The sequence below is a fragment of the Alexandromys fortis genome, unplaced genomic scaffold (genome assembly GCF_014885135.2).
Source record: "Alexandromys fortis isolate MF-2015 unplaced genomic scaffold, M_Fortis_MF-2015_v1.1 scaffold_204, whole genome shotgun sequence".
NCBI lineage: Eukaryota > Metazoa > Chordata > Mammalia > Rodentia > Cricetidae > Alexandromys > Alexandromys fortis.
The window spans coordinates 841,294-858,302 of record NW_026068116.1 but is presented as its reverse complement, the minus strand read 5'-3'; the positions used below and the strand labels follow the sequence as shown (position 1 = coordinate 858,302).

The following is a 17,009-nucleotide window of genomic DNA, read 5'->3' as shown; positions in this document are numbered from 1 at the left end:
TCTGTAACATTGGGCCATTCAACTCTAGCCTACAAGCCTAGCATATCTGACAGACTTTGCTGCAAAGCTTAGAATTTTGAAGAACGGTCCTACCATGTCTTAGCAAAATTTTGACAGCTGCCTTTTTGTGTCCTACCAGTCCAGTTTGAATAGTAACTGTCAGCAATCAAGGTGAGGCAAGAGCAGTTTTTTTTTTTTACCCACATGGCTAGTTTTTGGCATAAACAAAACAAACTCAATATGGAGTTTCTTCAATGCCCATCATCTTTTCTGAAGTAAATTTGTACTGCCAAGAACAGACATATCTCACTGTCATAAAAAGCTATATGCCATTATAAGTATTTTAAATGCCATATTATGTAGGTCTTTGAAATGTTTGAAGGACATCTACCTAAATATATCTATTTAACCTTAAAAACATATCTAACATGACTATATGTTTGACTATTACAGATGACCAAATATTAAACTGTATTTTTAAACATACATTATATTTTAAAATGAGTTGCTTAAGCACACTATTTCAAACAAGAGTAGAAACACATATACAGCATAGCAAAAATAAACTCAAAATTTGCATTAATATACAAAAATCCATATCAATATAAAAATTTGAGAGGTTGCTGCCTCTGTTGTGTGATCCCCAGTTTCAGGGAGCAGGGGGTTAGGAGATGAAGATGTGGAGGCAAACACAGACTATCCAATCTAGAGGCTCTTTATTGTAAATGGTGGGGGGGGGAGGGTTATGGGATTAGGGAAATTAAGATGCCGCAGGAACATCTCTGATTGGCTTATTCTTCTTATTCTGGCGATTGGACTTGGCATGTTGTGATTGGCTAGGGGTGCGCATCATTACTTACTGTGCTTTTGGTCCACTGACAGGTTATTTTGGCCATTTATTCTTATTCATGTGACTTTCCTTTTTTCTTCCCTGCCTCATCGGGTCAGACGCCATGTGCCAAGCAAAGCAGTATGTGAGGTGACCGGGTGGGGATCAGTTTGGGAATCTATCTGGAGCTCAGGGTCAGGATTTACATGATGCCTGTGCTGACCAGAATGGTTTATTGGGTATCCGATAGGCCATCAGGCAGGGAACCAGTTTTCATATTTCTAAATAGCAACTGTAAAAGGTAACTTTATAATAAGATTGTAACAATATGCTTTATAATATATGCAAAATGAAAATCCTTAAACAGTAACACAACATTTGTGGGTGTCTTGGCCATAAAAGCCTGCACATTATAGAAAAATGTATACAGTATCATATTGAAAGTAAACCATGAAAAATTAAAGCTATGCAATATTAATCTTCAGTTAATATCACACAACATAGAGTTGATAAGATAATAGCAGATAGTAAAATGAAATGAAAAGGTCAGTCATCACAGGGAGAAATAGAAGGGAGGAAGGGCACAAAAATATGAAAAAAATGGTAGATCTTAATACAACTGCATCGATTCTAGCACTGCATGTAATTGTCTAATGCCCTAGGAATGTTCCATCTTAATGAGTTTATCCTCTGGCATTCTCATTAATTGAAGGCACTTCCATCTACCGGAGATACCCAAGGAAGGAATGTTAAAAACTTTAATGATCATGTATTAAATCCTCATTTCAGCACATAAAGTTTATCCGAGCATACATCTCCACTTCTGCTTACAAACATGAGACCAATGATCTGTTTCTCAGATTTCCACACAGCTCTCCAACTAGTCCAGTGTTAATTCCTGTAGCTGACCTATAAAACTGATCCTTCCCCCAATATGGAAACAAATCTGTCTATAGCACATTTCCAGAGACAGGGTTGAATATCTCCTCTGTCTAAAGAGAGATGGCGTCACTCTTGCCACTTCCTAACTCCTGTTCTCAGCTTCAGATCCTGCAAACTGATGTCACACTACAGAGACCCCATGTCATCCCTCACTTCTACCCCTTTGTCAATCCTTCCTCACTCAGAGCCACCACCCCTCACGACTTTTCTGCCTGCCTGACCTTTTCTATCTTTTGGGTTTGACTAGACTGTGGCATCAACCTTTACTTCCCCCTCCTTACCCATAGCTTTGCTTCACTTTAGAAGCCACAGTCACATTTACAAGAAAGATGCCCTTAAAGAAGCAAAAATGCCAGGCGCACTGTGCTGCGGTTTCCTGCATGTCACTGTTTCTAGTATCTTTTATGTAATGAATCATAGGAAACAGGGCACTCCATGCACACTATTAGGCCTTTAAAGGTCTACTCTTTGTTCCCAAGGTCCTACTCATTATCTCTTAAGAGCTTTTTATTTGCGGTATACTCAATTGCTGAGGTAACTAAATAGCTCTTACTGATCAGAGATAGCTTCATTAGCTTAATAGCAACTAGCAAAAGCTATAGTACTGCCCCATGGCTACTGCACTAAGATTAATCTCCAGGGGAGAAACACATTTTACCAGAATACACTATAATTGTTCATATAGCCACTTAGATCTACAGAATCACCAGTATTGTTCCTATTATTTTTCAATTAGGGAAAAAGTAAACCAACAGAGAATATCCAAAGAAGTTCACCATCAATTCAACTCATTCAGTCCACCCATTCTTCCCAGAAGAAGCTCCTTTTCAGTCCCTGTTTGGTTGGTCAGAGCCCACAATTCTCAGGTTCTTCATAAGCCTGCCCTGGTCAGTAACAACTGATCTCATAGAGGTGTCTCGTGGGGATATGGTCAATGAGCAAAATCACATGCTGAACATGCATGAGGACCTGAATTGGCACCACTAGAATCCATGTGAACTGTGAGATAGGGTTATGTAACCTCACTGTGAGGAATGGAGACAGGAGGATTCTTGGGGCAGGCTGGCCAGCTACTCTAGCTGGGGGAAAAAAATGGCATGTTTAGTTCATTCAGTTAGAAAATTTTCTCAAGGAAATAAAGTGGAGGGTGGTTAAGGAGGACACTTGGTAGCCTCATCTGGCTTCTGTGGGTACATGCATCTGCACACACGTGCACTTCGCCACACATTCACATACAACACACTTGCACACACACACACACACACACACACACATGAAGGAAAGAAGGGAGGGAGGGAGGGAAGGATGAGGGAGGGAAGGAGACAGAAGAGAGAGAGGAAGGGAAGGGAGAAAAGGAGGAAGGAAAGAAAGTAAAAACTGTAAATAGAGAAGGAATAAACAATGTCTCTTATAGTTCTGAATTGCCACAGGGTTTATTTTCTCCCAGACTGTAACAATCCTCTAGTAGTACCTGAGTACTTGTCTTTGATACTTTTTATTGTTGTTGCCTACAGAGTAACAATATGGCAGACAGAGAGACAGGCATAAGACTTGGAAGGTCCCAGTGCATTTCTGGGAGTGAGGCTACTAAGGCCTTCCTCCTCTACCTCTTCATTCTAAGACCTTTGTGAGTTTCCTGCAAGAGACACAATGCCAGAAAGAGGACTCGAATCACATGCGATGCACTCCAAAGGGTAGCATCCTGTCCTCTCAGGGCACTCTCGTTAATCTGTGCTTCATAGGTGGCTTCAGACGTCCTTTCCAGGACTCTTTGAGAACAGCAGCTTCTCGGCTGTAAGGTACATGATTCGAACTGAGTTCTGTGTTCATGAGCCCGATCATGTGCCCCGTGTGATATCAGGCCAGGTGTCTAGTCACTTACCATGGTGTGCAGGTTGCCACACACTTAAGAAATCTGAAAGGCCCAGTGGGTAGTGAGTAGTGCTGACCACATCAGGGTCAGAGAATGTATGCACTGCCCCTGGAAGGCTAGATACAGAGTGATTACTTGCTCTCAAGAAATAGTTTATCTTTAAAAAAAAATGAAAAGTACTTTAAGATTCCATCTTCCCCATCAGAAAGTCTATCATCAAGAAAACAAACAAAATAGTAAAATAATAATAATAATAATAATTAATAATAATAAATGGGAAGCAAAAATAAAATGAAGAATAAATGCTGTATCTGGGTAAAGCTTTTCCCAGAAACCATGAGTTACTGAGCAAAAGCCTAGGATACAGAGGTGGGGTGCCTCCTTCTGAGTTTTTAGTCAAGGAAGCCTCGGAGGCCCCCAAAACAATACAAAGCTCTTGCCTTTACTTTAAAAATTATTTATTTGTGTGTTTAAGTATTTTGTCTGCAAGTATGTGTACCATATATGTGCCTGGTGCCCACAAGAGTTCAGAGGAGAATCCTCTGTCCCCTTGAACTGGATACAGACAACTATGAGCCAGCCTACCCATGGGTGCTTGGAATCAAGCCTGTGTCCTCCTCAAGAGAAGCAAGTACTTTTAAAAACTGAGCCATTTCTTCATTTCCTCGCCATTATTTTTGGTTCCCTACCAGAAGTAGATGGCCAGAACTGTTGCTGAAGACACCACATACTGTGTGATACAGAGAAGACAAGCTGAAACTGAGCCATGATTGTCCTCCTTCCCAGAATTCTCAGAAGGTGATATCCAGGTCTCTGGGCATAGAAATGCTACCAATTGCATTACTCAGTGTTAGTCCTATGAGGTCTGAGACCAGTCTGTCCTATAAGAAGTGTCCATTTGTGCAGTAGTGGACCTACAGTTATAGAAATAACAAATTACTCTCTGGTTGGATTTGAGGTACTGGAAACTTGGTCAATAGCCTATCGTAGGGGAGACAATGGGCTCTGGGAGGAACTGATTAATGCTGTTTAGCTAGAATGACACAATGTCAAGCTGAATAATTATGTTTGTACCCATAGATGAGCCTTACTGTAAGCCTTAATGAGAAAATCCTCTCTTTCCAGTGAACAGTGGTAAACACAAACATTCATGACTGCACAGAGCTGAGTATAAGTGCTGAAGGGTATATAAACAGACATTTATATCATCCTCTCTAAGGCTCATGGAACACTGCAGAGGAGGGGCTGAAAAGAGTGTAAAAATTGAAAAGAAGAAGAAGGACTGGAAAGTAGCAGCTTCTGGGCAAGACAAGCCATTCCAATGATAATCTCACAGCAACCATGGATGTCCTGTAAGACATGTTACTTACATATTACTATGTAGTAAGAAGAATGAGCTGACCAGCAGTAAGGCAGGGATGGAGGAGGAGCTCAAGTCCCTATTCCTCACTGCTGAACTATTTACCACTGTTAAATACAAGGAGAGAGTAAGTCATGACCTCTATTGTATACCCACTGAAGTCCCAGACTAGCTCCAATAGATGGTTTCAATCCAATTGCCACACTGATAGATAATCCTGGTTAAATGGGTCACAGAATAAAACCAAAAGTCATGAAACTGGAATGGATGGAAGATAAGAGAAAGTAGGGGGAGGGAGGCATAGGGGTTAAAGTACATTATACACATGTATGAAATAGACAAATAATAATATTAGAAAAATGAAAGGAATGAAGAGAGACAAGAAGGAAAGAAGAAGGAAGGAAGGAAAGAAGGAAGGAAGGAAAAAAACAATAAATGTTTCCAAGATTCAAGGATAAGGGACCCTCTTAGTGGTGACAGGGATGTGCACTCCTTTAATCCTAGCACTCATGAGGCAAAACAAGTAAATCTCTGTGAGTTCTTGGTCATAGGTCAGATTGGTCTATAGAGCAAGTTCCAGGACAGCCAAGGTGACACAGAGAAAACCTGTCTCAAGAAACCAAGAGTGTGAGGAGGGGAGAGGGGAAGGGGCTCTTATACATGTCTGGTAGGAATATAAATTAGTTCCACTACTATGGAAATCAATGTGGGGGTGGAGGTCCCACAAAACTAAATGTTAAATAATTGGCTTTACAAGTCAACTTGCCATAGCCTAGAACCACCTAGCAAGAGTGTCTAGGATGAGGAATTGTCAGGTCAGGTGGGTCTGTAAGCACACCTATGGAGAACTGTGGGGGATTGTTAAGTGTGGTGGGAAGAAGGCTCATCCTAAATGTAGGTGGATCCTTTTTATAGGCTAGGCTTTACATAAGACAGGAGAAAGCCAGCTGAGCAGAAGCTGCAAGAAAGCAGGCTTGTGTTCACTCTCTCTCCCCCTGACTGTGGATATGGATAGACTAGCTGCATGAAGTTCTGCCTTGATTGTCCCTCAAAGATAATTGAACCTGGAATTGAAGGCAGATTAATCCTTCCTCCACTAAGTTATTCCTTTTTAAGATATTTTATCACAATGGAAATGAACCTAGAACACTAAAACAAGCCATCATATAACCCCCCTTTGTCAGTCCCGAGTATATACATAAAGGAATCAAAGTCAGCATATGGAAGAGATATGTGGACATTATTGTGAATCTGTGCACAAAGCCCACTTATGAAAATAGCCTAGGTGTTTATCAATGGAGACATGAATTTCTCAGTGTGGTGCATAGATGCATTATATTTACTAATATAAGTTTATTCATAAAAAAAACCCCAAAATATCACTTACGGGAATATATATGTATCCAGAAATAGTCCTGTTAATTAAAATAATCCAGACACAAAAAGACAAATACTATGTTTTCTCTCATGTGTTGAGTCTGTATTTGAAGGGGGCATAAAAATGTAATGATGAGTTAAATGAGAAATTTTAAAATGTAAATAAATTTCACAGAGAGATGTGACAAGAGATGAAAACAGGTATAGATTTTTTATTACTATATTTTATTACTTTAAAAAATACCAATCCAATTCCCACTCTCTCCCCTCCTCCCACTCCCTCCACACAGTCTCCCACCCCACCGCCCTCCAATCCTAAGAGAAGGCAAGGCTCCCTGCCCTGTGGAAAGTCCAAGGCCCTCCTTACCACTTCTAGGCTGAGCAAAGTAGACATCCAAAGAGAATAGGATCCAAAAAGGCCAGTACATGCAGTAGAGACAAATACCAGTGCCACTTTCAGTGGTCCCTCAGTCTGCCTCAGCTATCAACCACATTCAGAGGGACTAGTTTGATCCCATGCTCATTCACTCCCAGTCCAGTTGGAGTTGGTGAGCTTCCATTAGCTCAGGCAAACTGTCTCAATGGGTGAACCCCTTATGGTCTTGACTTCCTTGCTCATACTTACTCCTTCCACTCTTCAACTGAACCTTGAAAGCTCAGTCCAGTGTTCCGAGGGTCTCTGCCTCTGTTTCCATCTGTTGTTAGACAACGGTTCTATGATGATATTTAAGATAATCATCAGTCTGACTACAGGACAAGGCCAGTTCAGGCACCCTCTCCTCTATTACTTAGAGTCTTAACTGGGGTCATCCTTGTGGATTCTTGGGAATTTTTTGAGAGCCAGGTTTTTTGCTAACTCCATAATGGCTCCTTCAACCAAGATATCTCTTTCTTTGCTCTCATATCTGTCCTTCCTCCACCTCGACTATCCCATTCCCTCAAGTTCTCCTCAACCCTCCCCTTCTCCCCTTCCTTCTACCCCCTGCCCACATGGTCCCAATTTTGTCAGGAAATTTTATCTGTTTCCAATTTCCAGGTAGGTCTATATATGTTTTTCTTTGGGTTCTCCTTGTTACTTAGCTTCTCTAGAATCATGAACTATAGGCTCACTGTCCTTTGTTTATGGCTAGTATCCATTTATAAGTGAGTACATGCCATATCCATTTTGGGGGATCTGGGTTACCTCACTCAGGATAGTGTTTTCTAATTTCATTCATTTGCATGCAAAATTCAAGATGGCAATTATTTTTTAACGTTGAATAGTATTCTAATGTGTAAATGTGCCACACTTTCTTCATCCATTCTTCAGTTGAGGGGTATCTAACTTGTTTCCAGATTCTGGCTATTACAAATAATGTGGCTATGAACATAGTTGGATAAATGCTTTTGTAGTATGATTGAGTATCTTTTGGATATACGCCCAAGATTGGTATTGCTGAATCCTGCGGTAGGTTGATTCCCAATTTTCTGAGAAACTTCCATACTTATTTCCAAAGTGGTTGTACAAGTTTGCATTCCCACCAGCAATGGATGAGTGTTCCTCTTACTCTACATCTTCTCCAGCATAAGCTATCATTAGTGTTTTTGATCTTAGCCATTCTGACGTTATAAGATGGTATCTTAGAATTGTTCTTACTTGCATTTCCCTGATAGCTAAGGAAGTTGAACATGTCCTTAAGTATCTTTTGGCCATTTGAAATTCTTCTGCTGAGAAATCTCTGTTTAGTACAGTACACCATTTTTTTAATTAGGTTATTTAGAATGTTAATGTCCGATTTCTTGAGTTCTTTATATATTTTGGAGATCAGTTCTTTGTCTGATATAAGTTTGGTGAAGATATTTTTCCATTCAGTAGGCTGCCTTTTTGTCTTATTGACTATGTGTTTTTGCTTTACAGAAACTTCTCAGTATCAGGAGGTCCCATTTATTTATTGTTGCTTTTATTGTCTCTGCTACTGGGGTTATATTTAGGAAGTGGTCTTTTGTGCCCTTGAACTGAAGGCTACTCCTGACTTTCTCTTCTATCAAGTTCAGTGTGGTCATATTGATATTGATGTCTTTAATCCATTTGGACTTGAGTTTTGTCCATGGTGATATATATGAATCTAATTTCATTCTTCTACAGGTTGACATCCAGTTATGCCAGCACCATTTGCTGAAGATGCTTTCTTTTTTCCATTGTTTTAGCTTCTTTGTCAAAAATCAGGTGTTCATAGGTGTGTTGATTAATATCCAGGTCTTCATTTTGATTCCATTGGTTAGAGGGGATTTCCATCCTTGACATCAAGCTCTATTACAGAGCTACAGTAATCAAAACATCTTGATATTGCCGGGCGGTAGTGGCGCACGCCTTTAATCCGAGCATTCAGGAGGCAGAGGCAGGCGGATCTCTGTGAGTTCGAGGCCAGCCTGGTCTACAAGAGCTAGTTCCAGGACAGGAACCAAAAGCTACGGAGAAACCCTGTCTCGAAAATTCAAAAAAAATATCTTGGTATTGGCATAAAAACAGGTATGGATATTATTACAGTATAGAATATGCAAGTTTGAAAGTGAAATGATGAGACCCATTATTTTAAACAACTAATATATTTTAATAAAAAGTAAACTAAGGTCTGGCATGTAGCTCAGTGTTAGAGTACATTCCTAGCATTTGTGAGGATTGGGTTTAAGTCTCAATTTTTCAAGTATTTCATCACCCATAGATGAAGAATTGTTGATGCAGGAGGTCTCCAAGAAGTAAAATTGGTGTTATAAACTCCAATGTTATTAACTCATAAACCTATGAGGCTATAAAGGATTTACTCACAAACCCACTGCCCTAGTTGGGTTTCTTATTCCTATGAAGAAATACCATAACCAAAGCAACACTACTAAGTGAAAACATTTAATTGATGGGGCTCACTTATGTTTTAGAGGTTCAGTCCAGTATCATTATCTTGGGGAGCATGGCAGCATGTTGGCAAATGTGGTACTGGAACTGAGAGTCTTATATCATCTTGACTCAGAAGCAACAGGAAGTCAACTAAAGAAACACTGAGGGAAGTTTGAGCAGGAGACCTCAAGGCCCACCCCCACAGTGACACACTTGCTTCAACAAGGCCACACCTCCCATCAGTGCCACTCCTTTTGGGGTCATTTTCTTTCAAGCCAGTCCACTTGATTATAAAATATGAAATGACACGAAGAGCTTAGCTACAGGAATGTCACCTCCAGTGGCCATGGCAGATAATAGTGCACTAGCCAAGCTTGTTAGACACTGTAAGAAAGAATAGTGTATACAATAATTGAAGTGTGGTGTTGCAAAGGAAGTCTCTGCTAATGTTTATTCACCAAGATTGACTTCTTAGGAGACAACCTTTACTTACTACAAGCCATTAGGTCCATCCTTAGACCAAAGAATATGTCTCTACCATCAACACAAGGGGGCAGCTCAGGGTCACAGCCACCAGTAAGTCCTTGTCTCCCATTAAGTTCCCTCTGTTCCTATAAGACAAAGCATAATTCTGTCAGGCGAGCAAGATGAACCTGGGCAACAACCGTTTAAAAAGAGCAATTCTGGTGCACTTACAGAATTATGGAAATATATTCGCTCTATAAATCTCCCATCTACCCAAGTGAGCAGACATGCAGTCTCAGTTTAGACTGTAGAACCAGAGTAAGCTGGACTTGAAAGAGACTTAAGGTTGAAGTGTGTTGAAATCAGGAGTCTAAACCTATATAAGCTAGTAGAACTCTCTGGTCCAGGACAACTCCTATGAGCACCAGCCAGAGCTGTATGCAAGTTATATTATTAAAGAGATTTTCTTAACTAATCTCTAAGTGTGTAGAATGGTTTCTTACTAGAAAGGCAAATTAATTCTACAACACGATAGCAGTAAATGGCTTCTGAGAGAGAAAAGCAAGTTTTTCCTAGAGAATCAGGCCCCTGATAAGTTATCAAGTCTATACATATACAAACAACACTGAATGCATTCAGTAGGGTGTGTGTGTGTGCTCGTAAAACAGTAAGAATTAAGAAGAGAACTTGAATTTGGCAGGTAGGGAACATGAGGGGAATTAGAAATGGGAGCAGGAGGAAATTATGTAAATACAGCATTCATGTATGAAATTCTAAAAAAAATGAAGGTTAAATTAAAAAGAAAGTATTCTATGAGATAAACGAAGATTCAAAACTTGCAGTAGTCTGTCTTCACCCATGTTCAACAAGCAAGGAGATTTTGGCCCACTCTGTGCAGGACAGAGATGAATTTTGAACACATTTGCCGTCTTCCTCTTTGTCTGCCGGTGAGCCCTCTCACAGCATTGGTGCGGAAGGCCCTCTCCTGGGACTATCGATTCCTCCTCAGACACAGCTGAAATCCTCTTTAGGCGCAAACAAACTCTGATATTTAAAGACAGGGAGCTCCTGCTTCACTTTCCTTCTGTTGCCATCTGCTAAGCTAAGAGAAAACAAAACCAACCCAGGAGTTTGTTTTCGCTGCCGTGTGTCCACAAATTTTGGAGAGACTGAAACTTGTGTTTTTTGTTAGACTCTTTCACAGGACTGATCAACATCCTGACAGACATTATTTGGCGATTCACTGGAGATTTCATGGCCCCCGACCTGGTTTGCCGAGTCGTCCGCTATTTTCAGGTATGGAAATCGCCTCCCCAGTGGGATGAGCTACACTGAAGCCAACATCAGCTCTGGGATAGCATGAAGGAAGTAACTGCTAAACCTGTGTTCTTGTGCAACCCGTCACTCCTTCCTTCCTAGGTGAAAAGAAAGGAATTCTAGGTGAAATTCTAAAATTTCTAAAAATGGGTGGTTTTTTTTTGCTACAAATAATGCATATGCAAAGCAACAATTAAAATAATAAAGGTATCACTGAGTGAAAACAGTGGTAAGCAGTAACCCTTGTGATACGCTATAGCTAGATAAATCCCCAAAGTTCTGTCAATGCTTACTCTTTTATCACTCGGACACTTCTTCCAGGAAAATGTTAACAAATGACTACAAAATAAATATTAACCACCTGATTACCACATAAACTTACTTTCTCAAATATCTCTTAGCATTTGAATACTTTCTCTAAATTATTGTCCTTCTTCAAATATTTTATGACTAATACTATGTCTTATGCTTTGCTACGATCTACATTTAAATCCATACCCATAGGGCCTGTTGATATGCTTTAATATAAACTAGATATATGGATAATATGCATATGTTATTTACAGTATAGCATGGGATGATTTGAATAGGCCTGGGAAGAAGGTTTTGTGGGTAAAGTGGTTACAATGCATGCATGAGGAACTTACTGGGTTTGTATCCCCAACATCCCCATAAAAGCTGGGCAAGGTCATGTGTATCTGTAACCCCATCAGTGGGGAGACAGAGACCAGCCAACCCCTGAAGTTAACTGGCACCAGACAGTCTAGCTAATCGGTAAGCGGTGGGTTCAATTAGAAACCCTGTGCTTCTAAACTTACAATTAAATCCCATTACTCCATTTCTAGTGCAGTTCTTCAGGTCTAAATTATTTCAGATTTACAGAAGAAAAACAGCATATCTGGGAAACATTGCCCTCTTAGAGTCTACTTGTTAGGGATTTTAGGATATCTGTATACATCTTCAGAAATAAGATTATGGTTTCATTCATTTTATTATTTTTGAGTCTTGGTAACGATTGTTTCATTGTAGAAAAACAAATAGCTGTGATGTTAATATTCTTTGTGCTCTGAATATGACTTTAAAAGGAGTCGTTGCAGAGAGATGGTGTTTTTTTAATTTATTTATTTATTAAAGATTTCTGTCTCTTCCCCACCGCCGCCTCCCTTTTCCTTTCCCCTCCCACAATCAAGTCCCCCTCCCTCGTCAGCCCAAAGAGCAATCAGGGTTCCCTGCCCTGTGGGAAATCCAAGGACCACCCACCTCCATCCAGGTCTAGTAAAGTGAGCATCCAAACTGCCTAGGCTCCCACAAAACCAATAGGTGCAGTAGGATCAAAAACCCATTACCATTGTTCTTGAGGTCTCAGTAATCCTCATTGTCCGCTATGTTCAGCGAGACCGGTTTTAACCCAGGCTTTTTCAGACCCAGGCCAGCTGGCCTTGGTGAGTTCCCGATAGAACATTCCCATTGTCTCAGTGTGTGAGTGCACCCCTCCCGGTCCTGAGTTCCTTGCTCGTGCTCTCTCTCCTTCTGCTCCTGATTCGGACCTTGAGATTTCAGTCCGGTGCTCCATTGTGGGTCTCTGTCTCTGTCTCCTTTCATCGCCTGATGAAGGTTAATGTTCAGGAGGATGCCTATATGTTTTTCTTTGGGTTCCCCTTCTTATTTAGCTTCTCTAAGAACCCGAATTATATGCACAATGTCCTTTATTTATGGCTAAAAATCAAATATGAGTGAGTACATCCCATGTTCCTCTTTTTGGGTCTGGCTTACCTCACTCAGGATAGTGTTTTCTATTTCCATCCATTTGCCTGCAAACTTCAAGAAGTCCTTGTTTTTTACTGCTGAGTAGTATTCTAATATGTATATATTCCATACTTTCTTCATCCATTCTTCAATTGAAGGGCATCTAGGTTGTTTCCAGGTTCTGGCTATTACAAACAATGCTGCTATGAACATAGTAGAGCATATACTTTTGTTGTATGATAAGGCCTCTCTTGGGTATATTCCCAAGAGTGGTATTGCTGGGTCCATGGGTAGGTTGATCCCAAATTTCCTGAGAAACCTCCACACTGCTTTCCAGAGTGGTTGCACAAGTTTGCATTCCCACCAGCAATGGATTAGTGTACCCCTTTCTCCACAACCTCTCCAGCGTAGGCTATCATTGGTGTTTTTGATTTTAGCCATTCTGAGAGGTGTAAGATGGTATCTTAAAGTTGTCTTGATTTGCATTTCCCTGATCGCTAAGGAAGTTGAGCATGACCTTAGGTGTCTTTTGGCCATTTGAACTTCTTCTGTTGAGAGATCTCTGTTCAGCTCAGTGCCCCATTTTATAATTGGGTTGATTAGCCTTTTACGGTCTAGTTTCTTGAGTTCTTTATATATTTTGGAGATCAGACCTTTGTCAGTTGCAGGGTTGGTGAAGATTTTCTCCCAGTCAGTGGGTTGCCTTTCTGTCTTAGCAACAGTGTCCTTTGCTTTACAGAAGCTTCTCAGTCTCAGGAGGTCCCATTTATTCAATGAGGCCTTTACTGTCTGTGCTGCTGGGGTTATACGTAGGAAGTGGTCTCCTGTGCCCACGTGTTGTAGAGTACTTCCCACTTTCTCTTCAATCAGGTTCAGTGTATTTGGATTGATATTGATGTCTTTAATCCACTTGGACTTGAGTTTTGTGCATGGTGATAGATATGGATCTATTTTCATTCTTCTACAGATTGACATCCAGTTTTGCCAGCACAATTTGTTGAAGATGCTCTCTTTTTTCCATTGTATACTTTTAGCTCCTTTATCGAAAATCAGGTGCTCATAGGTTTGTGGGTTAAAGTCAGGGTCTTCTATTCGATTCCATTGGTCAATTTCTCTGTTTTTATGCCAATACCAAGCTGTTTTCAATACTGTAGCTCTGTAATAGAGTTTGAAGTCAGGGATGGTAATGCCTCCAGACGTTCCTTTATTGTATAAGATTGTTTTGGCTATCCTGGGTTTTTTGTTTTTCCATATAAAGTTGATTATTGTCTTCTCCAGATCTGTGAAGAATTTTGATGGGATTTTGATGGGGATTGCATTGAATCTATAGATTGCTTTTGGTAGAATTGCCATTTTTACTATGTTGATCCTCCCAATCCAAGAGCAAGGGAGATCCTTCCATTTTCTGGTGTCCTCTTCTATTTCTTTCTTCAAAGACTTAAAGTTCTTGTCAAATAGATCTTTCACTTCCTTGGTCAGGGTTACCCCAAGATATTTTATGCTCTTTGTGGCTATCGTGAAAGGTGATGCTTCTCTGATTTCCCTCTCTGTTTCCTTATACTTAGTGTATAGGAAGGCAATTGATTTTTTGGAGTTGATCTTGTATCCTGCCACATTACTAAAGGTGTTTATCAGCTGTAGGAGTTCTTTGGTAGAGTTTTTGGGGTCGCTTATGTACACTATCATATCATCTGAAAATAACGAAAGCTTAACTTCTTCCTTTCCAATACGAATCCTTTTGATCCCCTTATGTTGTCTTATTGCTATTGCTAGAACTTCAAGCACTATATTGAAGAGGTATGGAGAAAGTGGACATCCTTCTCTTGTTCCTGATTTTAGTTGGATGGCTTTGAGTTTTTCTCCGTTTAATTTAATGTTAGCTGTCGGCTTGCTGTAAATAGCTTTTATTATATTTAGGTATGACCCTTGTATCCTTAGTCTCTCCAATACCTTTATCATAAAGGGGTGTTGAATTTTGTCGAATGCTTTTTCAGCATCTAATGAAATGATCATATGTTTTTTTTTCAGTTTATTTATATGGTGGATTACATTGATAGATATGCGTATGTTGAACCAGCCCTGCATCTCTGGGATGAAGCCTACTTGATCATAATGGATAATTTTTCTAATGTGTTCTTGAATTCGATTTGCCAGTGTTTTATTGAGAATTTTTTGCGTCAATATTCATGAGTGAGATAGGCCTGTAATTCTCTTTCTTGGTTGGGTCTTTGTGTGGTTTTGGTATCAGGGTAACTGTAGCTTCATAAAAAAATTTTTGACAATGACTTTTCTGTTTCTATATTGTGAAATACAGTAAGGAGTATAGGTGTTAGCTCTTCTTGGAAGTTCTGGTAGAATTCTGCATTGAAGCCATCTGGTTCTGGGCTTTTTTTTTGGAGGAGAGATTTTTAATAACAGCTTCTAGTTCTTTGCGACTAACCAGTCTATTTAGATTGTTCACCTGGTCTTGGTTTAGCTTTGGTATATGGTACTTATCTAAAATAATGTCCATTTCTTTTGCATTTTCCAGTTTTGTGGCATACAGGCTTTTGTAGTAAGATCTAATGATTCTCTGAATTTCCTCTGTGTCTGTGGTTATGTTCCCCTTTTCATTTCTGATCTTATTTATTTGTTCTTTCTCTGTTGTTTAATTAATTTGGATAGGGGTTTGTCGATCTTGTTGATTTTCTCCAAGAACCAACTTTTTGTTTCATTGATTTTTTGGACTGTTTTCTGTGTTTCTATTTTGTTGATTTCTGCCCTCAGTTTGATTATTTTCAGTCTTCTACTCCTCCTGGGCACGTCTGCTTCTTTTTGTTTTTAAAGCTTTCAGGTGTGCTATTAAGTCCCCTATGTATGCTTTCTCCGTTTTCTTTAAGTGTGCACTTAGTGCTATGAACTATCCTCTTAGCACTGCTTTCATCGTGTCCCATAGGTTTGATTTTGTTGTCTCTTTATTTTCATTAAATTCAAGGAAGACTTTAATTTCTTCCTTGACCCAGGTGTGGTTCAGTAGTTGGCTGTTCAGTTTCCATGAGTTTGTCGGCTTTCTGGGGGTAGTATTGTTGTTGCCTTCTAACTTAAATCCGTGGACACTGATATGTTTTTGTATCTGTAGAGGTGTCCTTTGCTTCTGAGTATGTGGTCAATTTTTGAGAAGGTTCCATGAGCTGCAGAGAAGAAGGTATATTCTTTCCTTTTTGGGTGGAGTGATCTATAGATTTCTGTTAAGTCCAATTGTTTCATTACCTCCAATAATTCTCTTAATTCTCTATTAGGTTTCTGTCTGATTGACCTGTCCATTAGAGAGAGAGGTGTATTGAAGTCTCCTAGTACTACTGTGTGTGGTTTAATGTCTGCCTTCAGTTCTAGTAATATTTCTTTTAGATAAGTGGGTGTTTTGTATTAAGGTCAAAGATATTCAAGATTGATATGTCATCCTGATTAATTGTTCCTGTTATAAGTATAAAGTGTCCATCTAGATCTCTTCTAATTGATTTTAGTTTGAAGTCAGTTTTGTTAGAAATTAAAATGGCCACACCTGCTTTTTTCTTAGGACCATTTGCTTGAAAGACCTTTTCCAACCCTTTATTCTGAGTAGATGCCTGTCTTTGTGGTTGAGATGTGTTTCTTGAAAACAGCAGAATGTTGGATCCTGTTTTTGTATCCAATCTCTTAGCCTGTGCCTTTTTATAGGTGAATTGAGACCATTAATATTAAGTGATATTAATGACCAGTGGTTGTTTACTCCAGTTATTCTTATTGTTTTTGGTATTAGAGTTTGTGTGTCTCCCTTCTTTGAGTTGTGCTGGTAAAGGGTTGCTAGATGCCTGAGTTGTTGTAGGCAGTGTTGGCAATGTTGGATTCCTTGGGTTGCGATTTTCCTTCTATTACCTTCTGTAGGGCTGGATTTGTGGCTACGTATTGTTTAAATTTGTTCTTATCCTGGAATGTCTTGTTTTCTCCATTGATAGTGACGATAGCTTGGCTGGGTATAGTAGTTTGGGTTTGCATCCATGGTCTCTTAACTTCTGCAGTTTCTCTATCCAGGACCTTCTGGCTTTCATGGTTTCCATAGAGAAGTCAGGTGTAAGTCTGATTGGTTTACCTTTATAAGTTACTTGGCCTTTTTCCTTTGCAGCTCTTAATATTCTTTCTTTAATCTGTATATTCTGTGTTTTTATTATTATATGGCGAGGGGATGTTTTTCTTTGATCCAGTCTGTTTG

General features: G+C 39.7%; 1 protein-coding gene across 2 annotated transcripts in view; it reads left to right on the top strand.

Annotated features, from left to right (window-relative positions):
• Npsr1 (neuropeptide S receptor 1) overlaps positions 1 to 17,009 on the top strand; it is a 190,017-nt gene that overhangs the window by 129,621 nt on the left and 43,387 nt on the right. The window contains exon 3 of one of the 2 annotated variants that reach the window (XM_050124885.1): positions 10,911 to 11,014. The exons of the other annotated variant lie outside the window; for it this stretch is intronic. Within the exon in view, the coding sequence (XP_049980842.1) occupies positions 10,911 to 11,014 (104 nt within the window). The remainder of the gene's footprint in view (positions 1 to 10,910; positions 11,015 to 17,009) is intronic. 2 annotated transcript variants of the gene reach the window in all.